The 17,063-nt window shown below is 37.0% G+C and overlaps 2 protein-coding genes across 2 annotated transcripts; both read right to left on the bottom strand.

Annotated features, from left to right (window-relative positions):
* Positions 1-3,637: 3,637 nt before the first annotated feature.
* LOC132856636 (F-box only protein 7-like) lies at positions 3,638-7,000 on the bottom strand. The gene is made up of 9 exons (XM_060886267.1): positions 6,839-7,000; positions 6,402-6,665; positions 6,033-6,177; positions 5,837-5,920; positions 5,319-5,411; positions 5,018-5,194; positions 4,564-4,575; positions 4,156-4,190; positions 3,638-4,057 (listed from the first exon to the last, which is right to left on the bottom strand). Exons 1-9 carry the CDS (start codon positions 6,917-6,919, stop codon positions 3,638-3,640), a joined length of 1,311 nt encoding a protein of 436 aa, XP_060742250.1. The 5' UTR covers positions 6,920-7,000.
* A 4,005-nt stretch (positions 7,001-11,005) lies between these two features.
* On the bottom strand, positions 11,006-14,900 carry LOC132856635 (F-box only protein 7-like). The gene is made up of 10 exons (XM_060886266.1): positions 14,848-14,900; positions 14,280-14,343; positions 13,744-13,998; positions 13,366-13,510; positions 13,187-13,270; positions 12,627-12,722; positions 12,326-12,502; positions 11,818-11,829; positions 11,409-11,443; positions 11,006-11,308 (listed from the first exon to the last, which is right to left on the bottom strand). Exons 1-10 carry the CDS (start codon positions 14,898-14,900, stop codon positions 11,006-11,008), a joined length of 1,224 nt encoding a protein of 407 aa, XP_060742249.1.
* Positions 14,901-17,063: the final 2,163 nt, after the last annotated feature.

Genomic DNA, 17,063 nt, shown 5'->3' with positions numbered 1-17,063 from the left:
TTTATGCTTTATTTGTTGTCTTTGTTTAACTGAGCCTGATGAACCCAGCCAAAGAATGACTCCATTATTCTATTTTCTGATGCATATATTCTTTGTCTCGGCAGGACCTGGAAATTGAAGCTACAGGACTAGTCCTGTCTTGGGGTTGGTCACTAACTGTCACCGGACTGTCGGACTGTCACATAGCATTTCTGTTTAATAAAATTTGGGGGTAAAAAAATAAAAAACATATATATTATTATAAAATAATTTTAATAATCTTCTTTTACTGAATCTGAACTGAACTGGTGTTCTTGTCTGGACATAATCTGAATGATCTCACCTCAGAACAGGGCAGAGATAAGGGTGTTTATGGTTTGCTCAGAGGTCAGGCCATAAATACTAAATGTTTCCTAAAATCTACACCATCTTTTGTTATATTTTGTTTTCAATTAAGTTTCTGCGATCTAAACAATTACACACAATACAATATTAGTCCATTTTGATTCCCAAGCTAAGAATTGGACCTGTAATGCCAAATAGGCTTTCTACATATAATTTCTCTTTTAAAAATCTAATTCAAATTTTTAAAACACAACATGGTTGTCATATTTCCTATACAATGTGATGATTTTTGCAAACAAATGTTCATGTTAGGAATTAAAATGGCAGAATACACATTTTTGTGATGTCACATGAAAAGAAAGCATACATAGTATGATACAAGAGGAGATGTTCATTCCAGTACATTTGACCTGCATTCATGACCTTCCAGTTCCTGTGATCACAATGGTTAATGGCATGGCACAGTAGCAGGATGCCAGCTAGTTGCCAGTTGTGATATCACCTACAGAAAAATCAGGCTTTTTAACTCCCGGTGTGAATGTTGGTCTGTTCTGCTCTACTACAGCAGTGGCTATTGGAAAAGCTGTTCCTAGAAAGGTAACTGGAAACTTGAATCATTTTAATTTTTTTTCCATCAAGCATTCTAAACCATGTTGTGTTTTACCCAGTTTGCAATGGAGATGCTGTTTACAGACTGGCCCATTATGGCGCAGGAGGCTTTGATACATGCACTAGTCAGCAAGATGGTACGTGAGGCGTGTGGTTCTATAAAAAGCAGCCATTCAGAGGCAGATAATGCAACATCGAGATGCTCCCTTTGCCACAGATGTCTCCCCACTGCCACAGATGTCATGGTGGATAATCTGGCCCTGCATCATGGCGGGAATTCGGGCTTTTCTAAATAAACATCAACCTCTGTGGACCAACTGCACTGAGAAAGCACATGACTAACTCGACCAACAAACCACACAAGTGACTGGAGACAAAGTGTTAAAATTTCAAATATAATGTGAACAGTTTTCATTACACGAATATACGTGCAATACTGAGTAATAATATTGGTTGCACCAATATTATTATATAAATGTTTTTATATAATGGTTTTATATTATAATAATATAATGTATTATTATATAAACCAATATAAATGTTCTGGTCTAGAACTATGAAACACAACTTACCTGAAACAGGAAAGTTGTGTTTCATAGTTCTAGACCAGAACATTTAGACCAGACCAGGTATTACATTCGTTTCAAGGTATTACATTCAATACAAATGATATCAAGCGTATGTCTGATCAACAGTATCTTTACAGCAGGAAAAGAATCAGACTGTCACTTAGCATTCTACTGCATTCTGGGAAGCAAGGAAAATTAGCAAAGTTGGCTTAAATCAAAACGCAGATCAGTGTCATCCAAAGTGCAAAGTAACATTGAACTGAAATTAATTAAGTGATGCAATATAAAGACATGCACTGACAAGGTCTTGAAGGCCATGAGATTTCTGCAGATGCTGATATTAACCCTGTAAAGCATGACATATGAAATAACTGACAGAAAATTCTATTTTTTTGTTTACTGGGTCTTTAAACAAAATCCAAAGAAACATTTTTTGATTACCATTTACAAATGTGATTTTTTTTGTATCATATTTGATAAATCAGGCATTTATGGCAATATACTGACCAGAACAATGTTTATTTCCTAACAAAAACAAAGACTGATTATTGCATTTGGAATGTTTCAAACATTTCTTTTTTTTTTTTTTTTTGTCCTTTTCCAAACAGGAACCTTTTTATGGCTTTCTCATTTCATAACCTTTACATTTCATAACACTGTACTTTTGTGACATCTGAAAATCCATACCAAACACTAATGTTTATGTATTTTGAATTTTTTTCTCTGAATTGGTAAATATAACATATAGATTATTGTAATCATTTAATTGTGTTACTGAAATTTGATACTGACAAAAGACAATTATTAGCAAGATACATTAGGTTACATCAAAAACCTCATATACAATGTCACTTGAAAGTTTATGAACCCTTTAGAAATTCCTATATTTCTGCATAAACATGACCTAAAACATCTTCAACTTTTCCAAAAGCAGACAAAGTGAACCCATCAAACAGATCAGACAAATGTATTATACTTAGCATTTTTTATTCAGGATAATGTTATATGTATATGTAATATTATATACCTGTGATAAATGAACCTCTCAAATTCCCAGCATTCTTCTAAGCTGTTGTGCAGGACTGATCAAAAGTTACTGGAAACTTTATTTAATTATTGCTGCACAAGGGCTCACAACAGATACTGAAAGCAAAGGTTCACATACTTTGCAAGTCACATATCTGTAATGCTGGATCATTTTTTTCAATAATTAAATGAAGAATAATATTTTTGGCTCATTTCATTGATTGCATTCACTTTGTTTATTTTTAGGACATCTACAAAATCTGATGTTTTTTGTCATATTTATGCAGAAATATAAAAATTACTAAAGGTTTCAGAAACTTTCAAGCAACACTGTAAATGTTTCAGTTCCATTATATTAAGATGACATTTTAATTTTTAATTAGTTTAATCAGTAATAAAACATAAAAACTTGAACTTGGCACTGTTGCATGAGTAATGCAGATTGCATTATGAATTGCAATACAGTGCTGACTAAGGATTAAGTATTTGATACACATATTCAACACCATTGTACTATAAAATTCTGTATAAAATATACATTTATTATTAGTTGCTCAAATAAAGTATATATTCGTATTAAAAAATCAGTACCAGCATATATGCTATTTGTACCATAACATTTTCAAAATGAGCAAAGATATCCATGCAAAAAACACTCAAGTCAGTCCATGAAGGCAGCCATACTGGAAATCACAGCCTTAAGCCTGCCATTGACTGCAGAGCATGAGTAAAACCACTAGGGGGGAGGAGACACGTCTCAGATAGTATACAACAGGTTTTTGAGGAAAGTATTTTATACTGCGGGTGTTACAGGGGTCTCAGAATCTCAGTTATCAAATATAATACATTTGGCGTTACAGGGTTAGGAGAGACAAGACCTCTAAAACGTACACAAACAGGCCAAGGAGTAATTCTATTCACTATCATTTACATTCTCTCCCATCTGTTATTGGGGTTTCCATTTCTTCACTGTGCTTTGACAGTTTTATTTTATTTATTTTTTTTCTAGTATTATTTTATAAAAATCTTGTAAAATGTGCTTTATTGCTTTATTAAAACAGTCCACATAAATATTTTTTGTAATATGATTCTGAAATGTCCTGTTGGTTTCAGATGAAGCTTCTCCTGGTGTGTGGTACTCGGCTCCTGCTTGGCCTCAGCTGGCGTCCAAAGAGAGGTCTTGTTGGCGGTTCATAAACTACAAACGGGCCAATAAGGGCATCGGGTGGGCATGGCAGGATGGTCCGCAGAATAGTAGGTCGCAGTAGCTGCCGTCCAAAGGAAGGTCCCATTGACAGTTCGTAACCTAGAAATGGGCCAATAGGATCATAGCTTGGGCGTAGCAGAATGGCCCGCAGAATAGCAGGTCTCCGATTGAACCCCTGTCTGACGATGCTTTGAGGAAGAATGGGTGGTAGAGGACGGACCGGCACTCGGAGATAAGGAGTAACTGGGGTAACATGGGGAGAGTAAAACCTCGATCTGTATTTGTACCATGCCTTCTTTTGCTGATATTTCTTTTTGTAAAGCTGTGAATTTTAAGTAAGAGAGAAGCATCAGTGAAGTTCACACTAAATGATGTTTGAGTTTAAAAAAATTTCTAATTTAGCATTTTCAATTTCTGTACCTCATTCCAATCTGTGTCTCTGTGCTCAGTGTCAGCTTGATAATTCATTGCATACACAAAAAAACATTAAAGACATTAGGCATTTATGAAATCACAAAAATGCAGAGAGGTCAAATGCAAAAGGTCAGAAAGCATTGAACTGTGTACAGAGTTAAAATATAGAGAGAGTGCACTATAGCGGTTGTCTGTTATACAGTCTGTGCTGTTGTGGTGTACTGAAATGCAAAACAATAACCTATGCCAGTTTACTTAGACATTTGCATGGCAACATATTCAAAACTTAAACTGATCAGCCACAATCAGCCACAATCAGCTCACGGGGCCATTGTAGGAGCTTTTGACGATGTCATTTCAGCCCAGTTGTCTAGCCATCACAATTCGGTTCTTGTAAAACTCACTTAGATCGACGTTGAGAATTGACTAATACATCACACTCCTGGACAGATGGCATTGTTATATAAATAATAAGTTATAGAAATAATCAATGTTCTTCACTTCACCTGTAGGTGCTTTTAATGTTATAGCTGATCGGTGTACATATTTTAACAATATACACTTCAATCTAGCACTAGTAGTGTTAGCTACAGCTGAGTACTATAATAATTAGCTTAAAATGAATAGGAGGAGAGGGCAAGATGGACTGAATAAACAACGTGTCAAATAAGCTACAAATAGAGCTCCAAAGTTGGCTAAAATTGCAAATTCTTCTTAACAGTTACAATGTGGTGATAATGCTAATGATCCAATGTTGTGATCTAGATCTATCAGGTCACTTCACAAATGTAGAAGATTCATAGCTTGCAACAGCACAAACTCTAAGCTCTATCTGCAGTTTAACTCTGCCTGTGTGATGTGCTGGTACCTCCGAAATCACGGTACACAAAATGTTTCCAAAGTGAGGCATCGTGAGTAAAATAGTGCAGGTGTCTGCATACTTCAGACAGCCTTAGGATCGAGGGAACATCCAGCAGCTGCATTATCCTTAAAAGCAGCTCAGGGGGCAGCACAGTTAAACCAAACAGTGCAGGCAGACCCAGTGCTGCAGAGTGAGCAGGGAGCAAACACACATACATTTTGTGTATAAGTGGGTACATATCTATTGTAATTAGTGTGCAAAGAGGTAGAACATTAAATGGAGAGCTGGCTCTGATTTATTGATATACCTTCTCTAGCTTTTGCAATGAGTGGGTAAACCAACAGGTCCTTAAAAACACGAGACAGTTTCTGCATATTTCTGTAGACCAGTCCAGTGTTTCCTACAAAGACAAAAACTCTTTAATTCAGCAAACAATTAAAAGCAGGGTCAATGTAAACGTGTACAACAAACACTTTACATCTTCATACAACTGTACATAAAGACAATAAGTACAAAAAAGTAGTTCCAATGTCTTCTATAAGCCTAAGTGATAGGTAACAGAGGATTTTAGCATATGACTGTAAATTATTTTATGTTCCTCATTATTATAATCTTAAGTTCTGAAATGTCATACAAAATTCTTTACAGAGCTAGACAGCGGTGTTACACGTGTTTAAAAGTAACAGCTCTCCCATGATAATATCAGAGAGGGTCAAGCTCAATGCTCAAGTGCTGGGGCTGAACCCCTGATCTACCACCCATAAAGATAAAAAACTAATTAAGTTAAGATATTTCATATAATGTACATAGTGTCATATACCACACCTGCCCACTCCTTATTTATGTAATCTTTAGGATTCAGTGCCAGCTTCTGTGAAAACTCTACTGCACCGGTTGTCTGTATAGTGACTGTGAGAGGTGACAAAATGAAAAACACCATCAGCTGCAGTTACAATGATTAGTCATGCAATAACAACACCTATGTAACAGAAACTATGTAACACCTATGTAACATGCATACTCTTTATGACAAGTGTTTGGCCCATCAGCACACCAACCATCTGAACTGGGCTGTTCTCACAGAACGGGTAAAAGTACTGCAGCCTGCAGAGGCCCTCTGTTGCCTTCCAACCGCTGGGCATTTCTTTGGCTCTGACATCACAACCCTGCACTCATCACATAATCAAACCAAATGACACGTTTTAAAACCCAAACAATCACCAAGCCTTCTTTGTTTGATTGGTAAAAGTGACAACAAAAAATGTAACAAAACGACACAATGTAAGTACTTTGCAAAAGACTACATTTTTAATACTAATATTGTTTTAGAATTAGTTTTATATTTGAATTATCCATTAATGGGGCCGTTCTGTATTGTGTGACCTCTGACCTGTGGCAAGAAGCCGGTCTCCAGCAGTAACACGTGGGCTGCTAACAGCAGGCAGTCCGAGGTGCTGTTGCACTGCACAGTCTGGTACAGTGTCTCTAGAGAGGGAGGAACCTTATCTTTCTCAGCTTCACAGCACAGCATGGGCCCAGGGATGAAGAGCCCCATTGTCTCCTGTTCAGCCTCACCTCTGTCCATATCAGTCTCCTCAGTCTCACATGTAGCACATGTACTGTCTGGAATCTCATGGCTGCTGCTGGTGCCTGACTAAAGGAATACAATCAGAGGTTTTATTAAAATGTAATAAATGTATTTGCTTATTTATTATTACAAGTAAAATATAATTTTTACATTTTAAACCTGAATTCTGAAATTCCATACATTCTGAAATTATACAAATAAATTCCCTCAATTTATATCACACAGATCTCAGCACTCACCCGGTGTGTAGATAATCCAGCGGGACTCTGAGGTGTGTTCTGATCAGCTAAAACGTTGCTGTTACTGTGAAATGGAAGCATCTCAGATCAAAAACAGCTCAGCCACAAAGCGTCAGACCACACAAACTTACTAAACTGTGTGCTCATGAAATAGTGAAGAGTGATGTAAAGTGTAGCATGGCTTAACTTGTAGAGTGATGTACAGTAAAGTGTAGAGTGGTGTAAAATGTAGGGTGGTGTAAAGTGTTGAGTTTAGTGGTGTAAAGTGGTATCATAACAGAAAGGGGAACTAAATCCTGAATGTGGGTGTTTTACCAGCTGTGTGATGGTCAGATGTAAACACACCACTAGATTTATATGAGAACTTACTTGAGTCCAGCTGAAGGCAGCACGACCTCTTTGACCTGGGTGCTGAGTTGGGTCAGGGTCGGTTCTGGTCCCTCAAGCTCCACTCGGCTCTTCTGCTTGATTACTCTTACTCTTAACTTCATGTTACTGCACAGGGGGAAACAGTTATCACACCTCAGTCCAGGAGAACAGACACACTTCTATATGTGACGTGTTTGTTGTGGATTGTTGCTACAACTTTTAACATAAACCTTTAGCATACTGAACACTGGGTCAAACCTCCACTCCCACTTTAACATATGACTATTACCGAGACTGTATACTAATATTATCATGATGTGAACAGCTGACAGTTAGTTAGTTAGTTAGTTAGTTACTTCACTAATAAAGAATTTGATGATTCATGTTGTTTTACTCTCACTGTTGTACAAATAAAATTACCTGTTTTCAGCGAACACTACGCGGCCGGTGGTGTCCTCTGTGGTCTCTGTCATTTCCTCCTCATCGTCCCGATTAACATAATAATAAATAATTAATGCCGCGGTTGCAGCTACGATCGCCACCAGTAGGGGTCCCCAAGAAAGACTCTTTACAGCCGCCCAAACTGCACTCATAAACTTTATCTCTCGTAATCAAAGTAACTTCAATAAACACAAAGTTCGACGCTTTTCTGAAAGTTCCGCGTTCTTTTTCACTATTTACTGTTAGATCTGTTCTACTTCTATTGTTCTTATGACGTCACACGCAAACGGCACCAAACGGGTTACAAGCTTCATGAAACTGAAATGAATTGACTCATAATTTTATTTTAATAGTTTCACAGACTTTTTACATTCACTCGAAATCATTCAAGTCAATTTATTTTAACTTGTATAGCGTTTTTAATAATGCTCAAGGCAGTTTTACAAAACATAACATGTTTATGTAAATTTAATAATTTAAAAAAATTAAACAAAAAATTAAAATAAAATTAAATTAAGTTACTATATATCTCTAACATCTGAAAAACTGTCATGAGATGTTATAAGGAAGAAACCTTGGAGTACCCACCTTTATTTGGGTGACACCAGAGAGTGTGAATATAAATTATTATAAACACTGGAGAGTAACTCATCACCTGAGTTCATTAAAGATTCAACACCAACTCCATGCTGAAGCTTTCAAATACTCAATGATGGAGATCAATTATGTAGAATATTATTTTGTGTATTGTTTAAGAGATTGTTCTTTTCAAAGTCCTCATAGGGTTGGCAATTTAATAAATAAGTACATTTGAAAGTTGAATGAACTGATGATATTAAAGACTGATGCTATTAAAGTTTTTTTTTTTGCTGTTTATTATAATTTATTTATATAAATTCTCATATTTTTGAATAATTGAACAACAGACATGATTTCAATTAATGACATTTAATAATCAGAAAATATATTAAATATACAATTAACCTCTTTTTAAATATTTATTTATAAACTTCTTCAATGCATTAAAAAAAGTTTCATACAATTTAAGTCATACTGTAAATCTTTCTCCCAAAATAACTCTTTCTGCAGAAATAATACAAGATACAAAAGACTATTACAACAACAATAATACTATTAACAATAGTAATAAATACATAAAAAAATACAATGGTAAATAAATTTTACAATCATAATTGTAGGGGAAAAAATTATAGTTAAATAAAAACGTATAAGTAATAACAATTTGATACTCTGACATATTCATGGTGTGAACTTACATAAAACCAAACAGTGCTGGTGGTCATATTTAAACCATTTAGTTTCCACAAAATTAGTTATAATGATCAATTAGATGAAGAGCCTTTATCTCTTAAAAATATGTGATCATGGGTTGTCACATCTTATAAACGCTTTAGACAGATCCTTTAAATACTTTTTTCCAGTTTTAACTATAATACCAGGTCACACATCCACTTTGAAACTTTTTGTTTTTTTCCACTCAGAAAATATATTTCTTCTTGCTAAGGAGGCAAAAGCAATCTTTTTTTTTTTTTACCTGATTTTCAGTGATATTCTGTGTTCTGGTGATCCAAAAACAGCAACTTCGACATTGGGTTTTATATCTGAGTTAAGGACCTCATTTAGTGTTTTAAATATAAATGTCTGATAGTCACTCACCTACAGTAATAAGAAAGTCTGCTTAGTTGCCTTTACATCAATCACACACATCATCAATGTTAGGGTAGATTTTTGAACGTATACACTTTGTGTAGTAGGCACACTGGATGACTTTCTGTTGTATACATTAAGAACACAAGATGTTGAAAATACATTTATATATTGACAATTAAAACAAAATAAAGGACCAAAATGAAAGTGAACAATATGGTTTAGAGTAAAATTCCAAAGCTCTCTTTAAGTCTAAAAGTTTTGTGATAAAGTGAATCTCCTTATATGTCGTGGGCCTCAATGAACCACTTTCACTGCTTTTCCGTCATTTTTAGTGATGAGATCAAAAGCTAGTCAATATTTTACACAGTAATACCTGCGAGGCTGGAGCTTTCTGTTTGCTTCCAAGTCTCATAAACTTGTTATAATCATCTGTTGCTATACCAAATTCAAAACTTTTCCTATTTTGCAGTTAGATATAAATGTCCTTAGATATAAATGTCACACATGCGTCCTTCTAAATATGTGTAGTAGACAGATTGGGATGGACTTAATAGCATAAGCAGGTGGATAGCAACAAGTGGGAGACACATAAGTAAAGAAAAGTCAAATTGGGGTTTGCATTTAAATTTTAATGTTTGGCACCAAACAATAAATCTCCCATATTTTACTGTATATCCATTTGTACATACACACTGTAATATATACATGCATACCTTTTCATATGTATATATGTCATGTCTAACAAAGGTTCCAAACATACTGCATACAGTTTTTCTCATACGAATATATGTGAAATACTCGGGCTGTAGGAAGTTCTTCATTGTGAAGGCATGTGACTTCACTCTAAATAGGGATGCTTCTTGTTTGCTGTAGACAGCAAAGCTGTTTCCAAATTTGGGCTTCATTAATTTTTTTTGTTTTTCCTTGACTTTTTTTATTATTATTTTGATTTTGTTGGTATTGTGGTTTGCAGTACTTGATTATTTGGATTATCATTGTGTGTTTATTTTTTTTTCTGCTTTATTTAACATCTTTGGCTAACTGAGCCTGATGACCCCTGCCCAAATGTTACTTAATTGTACCATTTTCTGATTAGCAAATTAGAAAATTTCTTTGTCCCCGCAGGGATTGGACATGGGAGGGAGAACTAGTCCTTTCTTTTGTGCTCTTCACCTCCTTGAGTTTGAGTGTGTGCACTTGCAGAGTGGAAGGTATGCTCATGGGTGGTTTAGCCTGACTCTCAAACTCTGTTTGTAGGCTCCAGTTTGCTGCCTTTGTCTGATGGACAAATAGCAAATGTTTAAAATTTTGATATTGTTTTTATAAGAAAATTGTCAATAAAGTATCTTATTTTTGCATGGTGGCCCACGTATCTTATTTTTGCATGGTGGCCCACGTTCGACTCTTATTGATGATTCAAACTCTTGTATGATTTTGTGGGAGGTGTATATAAGTTATTTAGGTTAGATTCCTAGGGTGATGTAAAATTTGCTTCCAAAATCACAAATAAAATAAAGACATTGGATCTGACAGCTAAATCATTTATCTCCTTATTACATTTTTCAGTTTCAAGCCTGTTATTATAAAATCATATCTTCTTTCTGGTTAATGAAAAAGTCCACATAAATAAATCATTCTGTAATATATTTAGTTTATTCTGGTTTTGTTTATTATGTCCTGTGGGTTTCAGATGAAACCTCTCCTGGTGTCTGATGCGCGGCTTCCCTCTGGCCTCTGCTGGGGCAGTCCAGTTGGCGGTTCATAACCTAGAAACAGGCCAATCCGGGCATAGGGCGGGCGTGGCTGGATGGCCTGCGAAAAAGCAGGTCTCTGATTGGACCGCCTTCTGCTAAAGCCAGGCGGATGATAAGTTGGTAGAGGAAGGACAGGCACTGGGGGGTAAGAAGTAAAAGGGCTAACTCGGGAAGCGTAAAACTTCAATCTGAATATGTGCCATGCCTTCTTTTGCTGATATTTCTTTTTGTAAAGCTGTGAATTTTAATTAAGAGAGAAGCATCAGGCAAGATCACACTAAATAGGGTTTTAGTTTAATTTTGTTTTATAATTTGGGGATTTTCAATTTCTGTACCTCATTCCAGTTTGTGTCTCTGTGCTCAGTGCCATCTTGAAAATTCATTGTACACACAAAAAATATTAAAGACATTTGAAATCACAAAAATGCAGATGTGTGGAAAAAAAAGGTTAGGTAAAAGCATTGAACTGTCCACAGAGTTAAAATATAGAGAGAGTACACTAGAGTAGTTGTCTGTTATACAGTCTGTGCTGTTGTGGTGTACTGAAATGCAAAACAATAACCTATGCCAGTTTGCTTAGACATTTGCATGGCGACATATGCAAAACTTTAAACTTTTATTTACAAACACACTGATCAGCCACAATCAGCTCACGGGGCCATAGTAGGAGCTTTTGATGATGTCGTTTCAGCCCAGTTGTCTAGCCATCGCAATTCGGTTCTTGTCAAACTCACTTAGATCGACATTGAGAATTGACTAATACATCGCACTCCTGGACAGATGCCATTGTTATGAAATGATCAATGTTGTTCTCTTTACCTGTAGGTGGTTTTAATGTTATAACTGATCAGTGTACATTTTTTGACAATGTGCACTTTAATCTAGCACTAATGGTTTTAGCTACAGCTGAGCACTGTTCCATAAAAATTTGTTTACAATCAATAGGAGGAGAGAGGGCAAGATGGATTAAATAAACAACGTCTGTGATGTCTGGACTTTGGACAGTGCATGAGGTGTCATATACTGTAAGCTACAAATAGAGCTCCAAAGTCGGCTAAAATGGCAAATTCTACTTTCTACAGTTGTGAACAACGTACGTGGTGAAAATGTTGATGATCCAATGTTGTGATCTAGATCTATCAATTCACTGCACAAATGTAAAAGATTCCTAGCTTGGTAACAGCAGAAACTCTAAAAAAAATTGGCAATCTGAAGTTTAACTCTATAGAGTGCCTGTGTGATGTGCTGGTACCTCCGAAGTCACGGTACACAAAATGTTTCCAGAGTGAGGCATCTTGAGAAACAGAGTGCAGGTGTCTGCATACTTGAGACAGATTTAGGATCGAGGGAACATCCAGTAGCTGCATTATCCTTAAAAGCAGCTCAGGGGGCAGCAGAGTCAGACCAAACAGTGCAGGCAGACCCAGTGCTGCAGAGTGAGCAGGAAACAAAAACACAGACATTTTGTGTATAAGTGGGTACATATCTACTGTAACTAGTGTGCAAAGAGGTAGAACAGTAAAGGCAGTACTCGCTCTGATTTATTGATATACCTTCTCTAGCTTTTGCAATAAGTGGGTAAACCAAATGGTCCTTAAAAACACGAGACAGTTTCTGCATATCTCTGTAGGCCAGTCCAGCATTTCCACCTACAAAGACAAAACCTCTTTAATTCACCAGACAAATAATTAAAAGCAGGGTCCATGGAAACCCCAGGGTCCATGTACAACAAACACACTTTACATCTTCATACAACTGTACATAACAGACAATAAATATATAATTCTATATATATTATAGATATAAATATATAAATTCTACAGCCTAAGTGATAGGTAATACAGGACTCTAGCATATGAATGTAAGTTATTTTATGTTCCTCATAATTATAATGTTCAGTTCTGAAATGTCATACAAAATTCTTTACAGAGCTAGACAGTGGTGTTACACTTCTTTAAATTTAAGGTTGGGGTCAGCACAGGGTCAGCCATGATAGCAGAGAGGGTTAAGGACATTGCACAATGGCTGGGGCTGAACCCCTGACCTACTGTCCATGAAGATAAAGAAAAATGACAGATATTTCATTTAATGGATATAGTGTCATATACCACACCTGCCCACTCCTTAGTCACGTAATCATCAGGATTCAGTACCAGCTTCTGTGAAATCTCTACTGCACTGTTTGTCTTCATAGTGCCTGTGAGGTGGGAGACAATGACTTTACCTTCAGCTGCAGTTAAAATGAATATTCATGCAATAACAACATCTATGTAACATAAACAACATGCATACCATTTATGACAAGTTTTTGGCCCATCAGCACACCAACCATCTGAACTGAGCTGTTCTCACAGAACGGGTGAAAGTACCACAGCCTGCAGAGGCCCTCTGTTGCATTCCAGGTGCTGGGCATTTCTCCGGCTCTGACATCACAACCCTGCACTCATCACATAATCAAATCAAATGACACGTTTTAAACACCCCATCAATCACCAAGCCATCTTTGTTTAATGGGTAAAAGTGACAAAAAAAATGCAATAAATCTACCCAATGTAAGTACTGTGCAAAAGCCTAAGACACAAACATTTTTAATACAAATATTGTCTTAGAATTAGTTTTATATATGACTATTGCATTAATGGGGTGGTTCTGTATTGTTTGATCTCTGACCTGTGGCAGGAAGCCGGTCTCCAGCAGAAACACATGGGCTGCTAACAGCAGGCAGTCCAAGGTGCTGTTGCACTGCGCAGTCTCGTACAGTGTCTCTAGAGAGTGAGGGACCTTATCTTCCTCAGCTTCACAGCAAAGCATGGGCTCAGGGATGAAGAGCCCCATTTCCTCCTGCTCAGCCTCACCTCTGTCAGTCTCAGTCTCACATGTAGCACATGCATTCTCTGGGCTCTCATGGCTGCTGCTGGTGCCTGACTGATGGAATCAACTCAGAGTTGATGAAAATGAAAACTGCTTTGCGACAATATCCACTGTTAAACGTGCTATACAAATAAATTCCCTGAATTAAAGGGAATAGTGTCAAAATTTAAAAAAAAGAAGAAATTTTAAATATTCAGTAAAAATGAAAAGAAAAAGACATTTGTAATTATTACATTTATTTACAGTATATCACAACACTTCAGAAAAGTGTATTATGACATCATTACCACAATACTAATATTATATTGTCATATCATACACATCTCAGAACTCACCTGGTGTGTAGATAATACAGCGGGACTCTGAGTTGTGTTCTGATCAGCTAAAACGTTGCTGTTACTGTGAAATGGAAGCATCTAAGATCAACAACAGCTCAGCCACAAAGCGTCAGACCACACAAACTTACTAAATAGTAGTAGTATTAATGTGTAGAGTTTAGTGTGGTGTAGAGTTGTGTAAAGTGTAAAGTGGCATAAATAGAAGAGTTTAGTGTTGTAGAGTTTTGTAAGTTGCAGAGTGGTGTAAAGTGTGCAGTTTAATGGTGTAAAGTGTAGGGATGATTGGTGACTTGTTTGTTGTGGATTGTTGCTTCAATTTTTAACATAAACCTTTAGCATACTGAACACAGGGTCAAACCTCCACTCCCACTTTAACATATGACTATTACCGAGACTGTATACTAATATTATCATGATGTGAAACGTTGACAGTTAGTTAGTTAGTTAGTTACAGTAGTTAGTTAGTTGGTTAGTCAGTTAGTTAGTTAGTTAGTTAGTTAGTTAACTAATCAGCAATTTGATGATTCATGTTGTTTTACTCTCACTGTTGTACAAATAAAATTACCTATTTTCAACGAACACTACGGGGCCGGTGGTGTCCTCTGTGTTCTCTGTCATTTCCTCCTCATCGTCCCGATTAACATAATAATAAATAATGACTGCCGCAGTTGCAGCTCCTAACGCCACCATTAGGGGTCCCAAAGAAATACTTTCTACAGCCGCCCAAACTGCACTCATAAAATGTATTATCTCTCGTAAACAAAGTAACTTCAATAAACACAAAGTACAACGCGTTCTTTTTCACTATTTACTCTTAGATCCGTTCTACGTCTGTTGTTCTATGACGTCACGCGCAAATGGCACCAAAGGGATTACAAGCTTCATGATTTTATTTGAATGATTTCAAATCAAATCAAATTTTATTTGTCACATACACATACATACAGGCTACGACATGCAGTGAAATGCTTTTTGCATCTGCCCTCTATAAAAGCATAAAAAGGAATGCAATTTGGGATTTAACAAATAAACCAAAAGGAGATAGATAAATAAAAAAAGTATAAACTATATAAAAACTATATAAAAATTGAAAATATATGTGGAAAAATTATATATATATATATATATATATATATATATATATATATATATATATATATATATATATATATATGCGTATGTTTTTTTAATGATTGTCCTTAAAGTGCACATGTGTAAGGACTCTGCCCGGACTCTGGCCACGTGCATCTGTTTATGTTTCTCGTCACGTGTCTGCCCCGCCTTCGTCTGCTCCTCCCTGTCATCACACCTGATCCTTATTGTGTCATTGTCTTCTTGTATTTAACTGTGCCGCGTTGCTTTGTGCAGCGCGGCATCTACTGTGATTTGTCCAGTCTAGTCTGCGTCCTTTTTCATGTTTTCAGTTATTAAACCCTATTTTGATTTATGCTATCCTGCGTTTGGGTCCGCTCTGTTTCCCGTCGTTACAGAAGATTTCGTTCACGCCCATAACGTTCCTGTGATCCCTTCTGTGTTTCCTTTAGCAGTGGAGGCGATAGACGGACGACCGCTGGGAGAGGGGCGCATCACACACCTCACCAGGCATCTCAGCATGCAGGTGGGGGACCAGCATCAGGAGCGCCTCTTCTTCCACATCATCCACTCCCCGCGGCACGCCATCATCCTTGGCCTACCATGGCTCCAACTTCACGACCCAACCATTTCCTGGTCCGAGCTGCGCATCACCAGATGGGGCGGAGCAAACAATTAACCACAGGAAAAGACAGCAGACAGAAACAGGACAGAAACACAGACAGACTCATTACAGAGCCCCCCCCCCTAGGAGTGGGGTAATCAGGAGGTAGGGTGGCTGATGGGAAGTGTAGTCCGGAAGCGCGCTAGTACTCCGGGGACGCGTCTCTATGGCGACGCTCGCACGGTGGTTCGTTGCACATGACAACATGTGCATTATGGTGTGTATAGTGTATAAAGTGGCACTGTGCTGTGCAAGTCCAGAGTTAAAGTGACAGTCCAGAGTTAAAGTGTCAGTGCAAAAAAAGGTGTGCATAAAAACAGTGACACCTGTTGAATCCTGTTGAACAGTGAATCCTGGGTGTTTCCTGGTTTAGACTCCGTTCAGCTGACCGCACCACCCTCTGGAGGGCTCGGCTGACCTGCATGGTGCTGTTCCCGAACCAGGAAGTGATACCACCCGTCAGGACGCTCTGAATGGTGCAGGTGTAGAAAGTCTTTAGCACCTGAGACGGTAGTTTGAAGTCCTTTTTTTTTTTTACATTTTACATAAATTTTACGTACTTTTTTTTTTTTTTTTTTACATTCACTTGAAATCATTCAGTTCAATTCAGTTTTACTTATATAGCATTTTTAATAATGCTCAAAGCATCTTTAAAAAATCCATCTCATAAATAATGGACATTTGAATTTTGGACCACTTCGCTGTTATTTTTAAATTTACTACTCCATTTTATGTTATGAAATCTCCTACTCCATCTGCTAAGGGATTTTGGACTTAATTGCACCTTTCAAGGACAGACCTATGAGAGCCAAACTTGACCCTTGGTTTAAAGATACTATGCGTACCCTCAGGCAGCGCTGCAGACAAGCCGAGCACAGGTGGAAGAAGGACAAGTTACATGTATCATTGGGTATACATGTATCATTGGGTATACATTGTCTTTTATACTATCAAAATGTGGTTAAAAAAGCTAAATGTATGTTCTTGTCAATTGTAATTTTCATTAGCTGTAATTATCCTAGGGT

This window comes from Tachysurus vachellii, chromosome 14, assembly GCF_030014155.1.
Source record: "Tachysurus vachellii isolate PV-2020 chromosome 14, HZAU_Pvac_v1, whole genome shotgun sequence".
Lineage (NCBI taxonomy): Eukaryota > Metazoa > Chordata > Actinopteri > Siluriformes > Bagridae > Tachysurus > Tachysurus vachellii.
The sequence above is the reverse complement of the archived record's forward strand: the minus strand, read 5'-3'. Positions and strand labels throughout refer to the sequence as shown.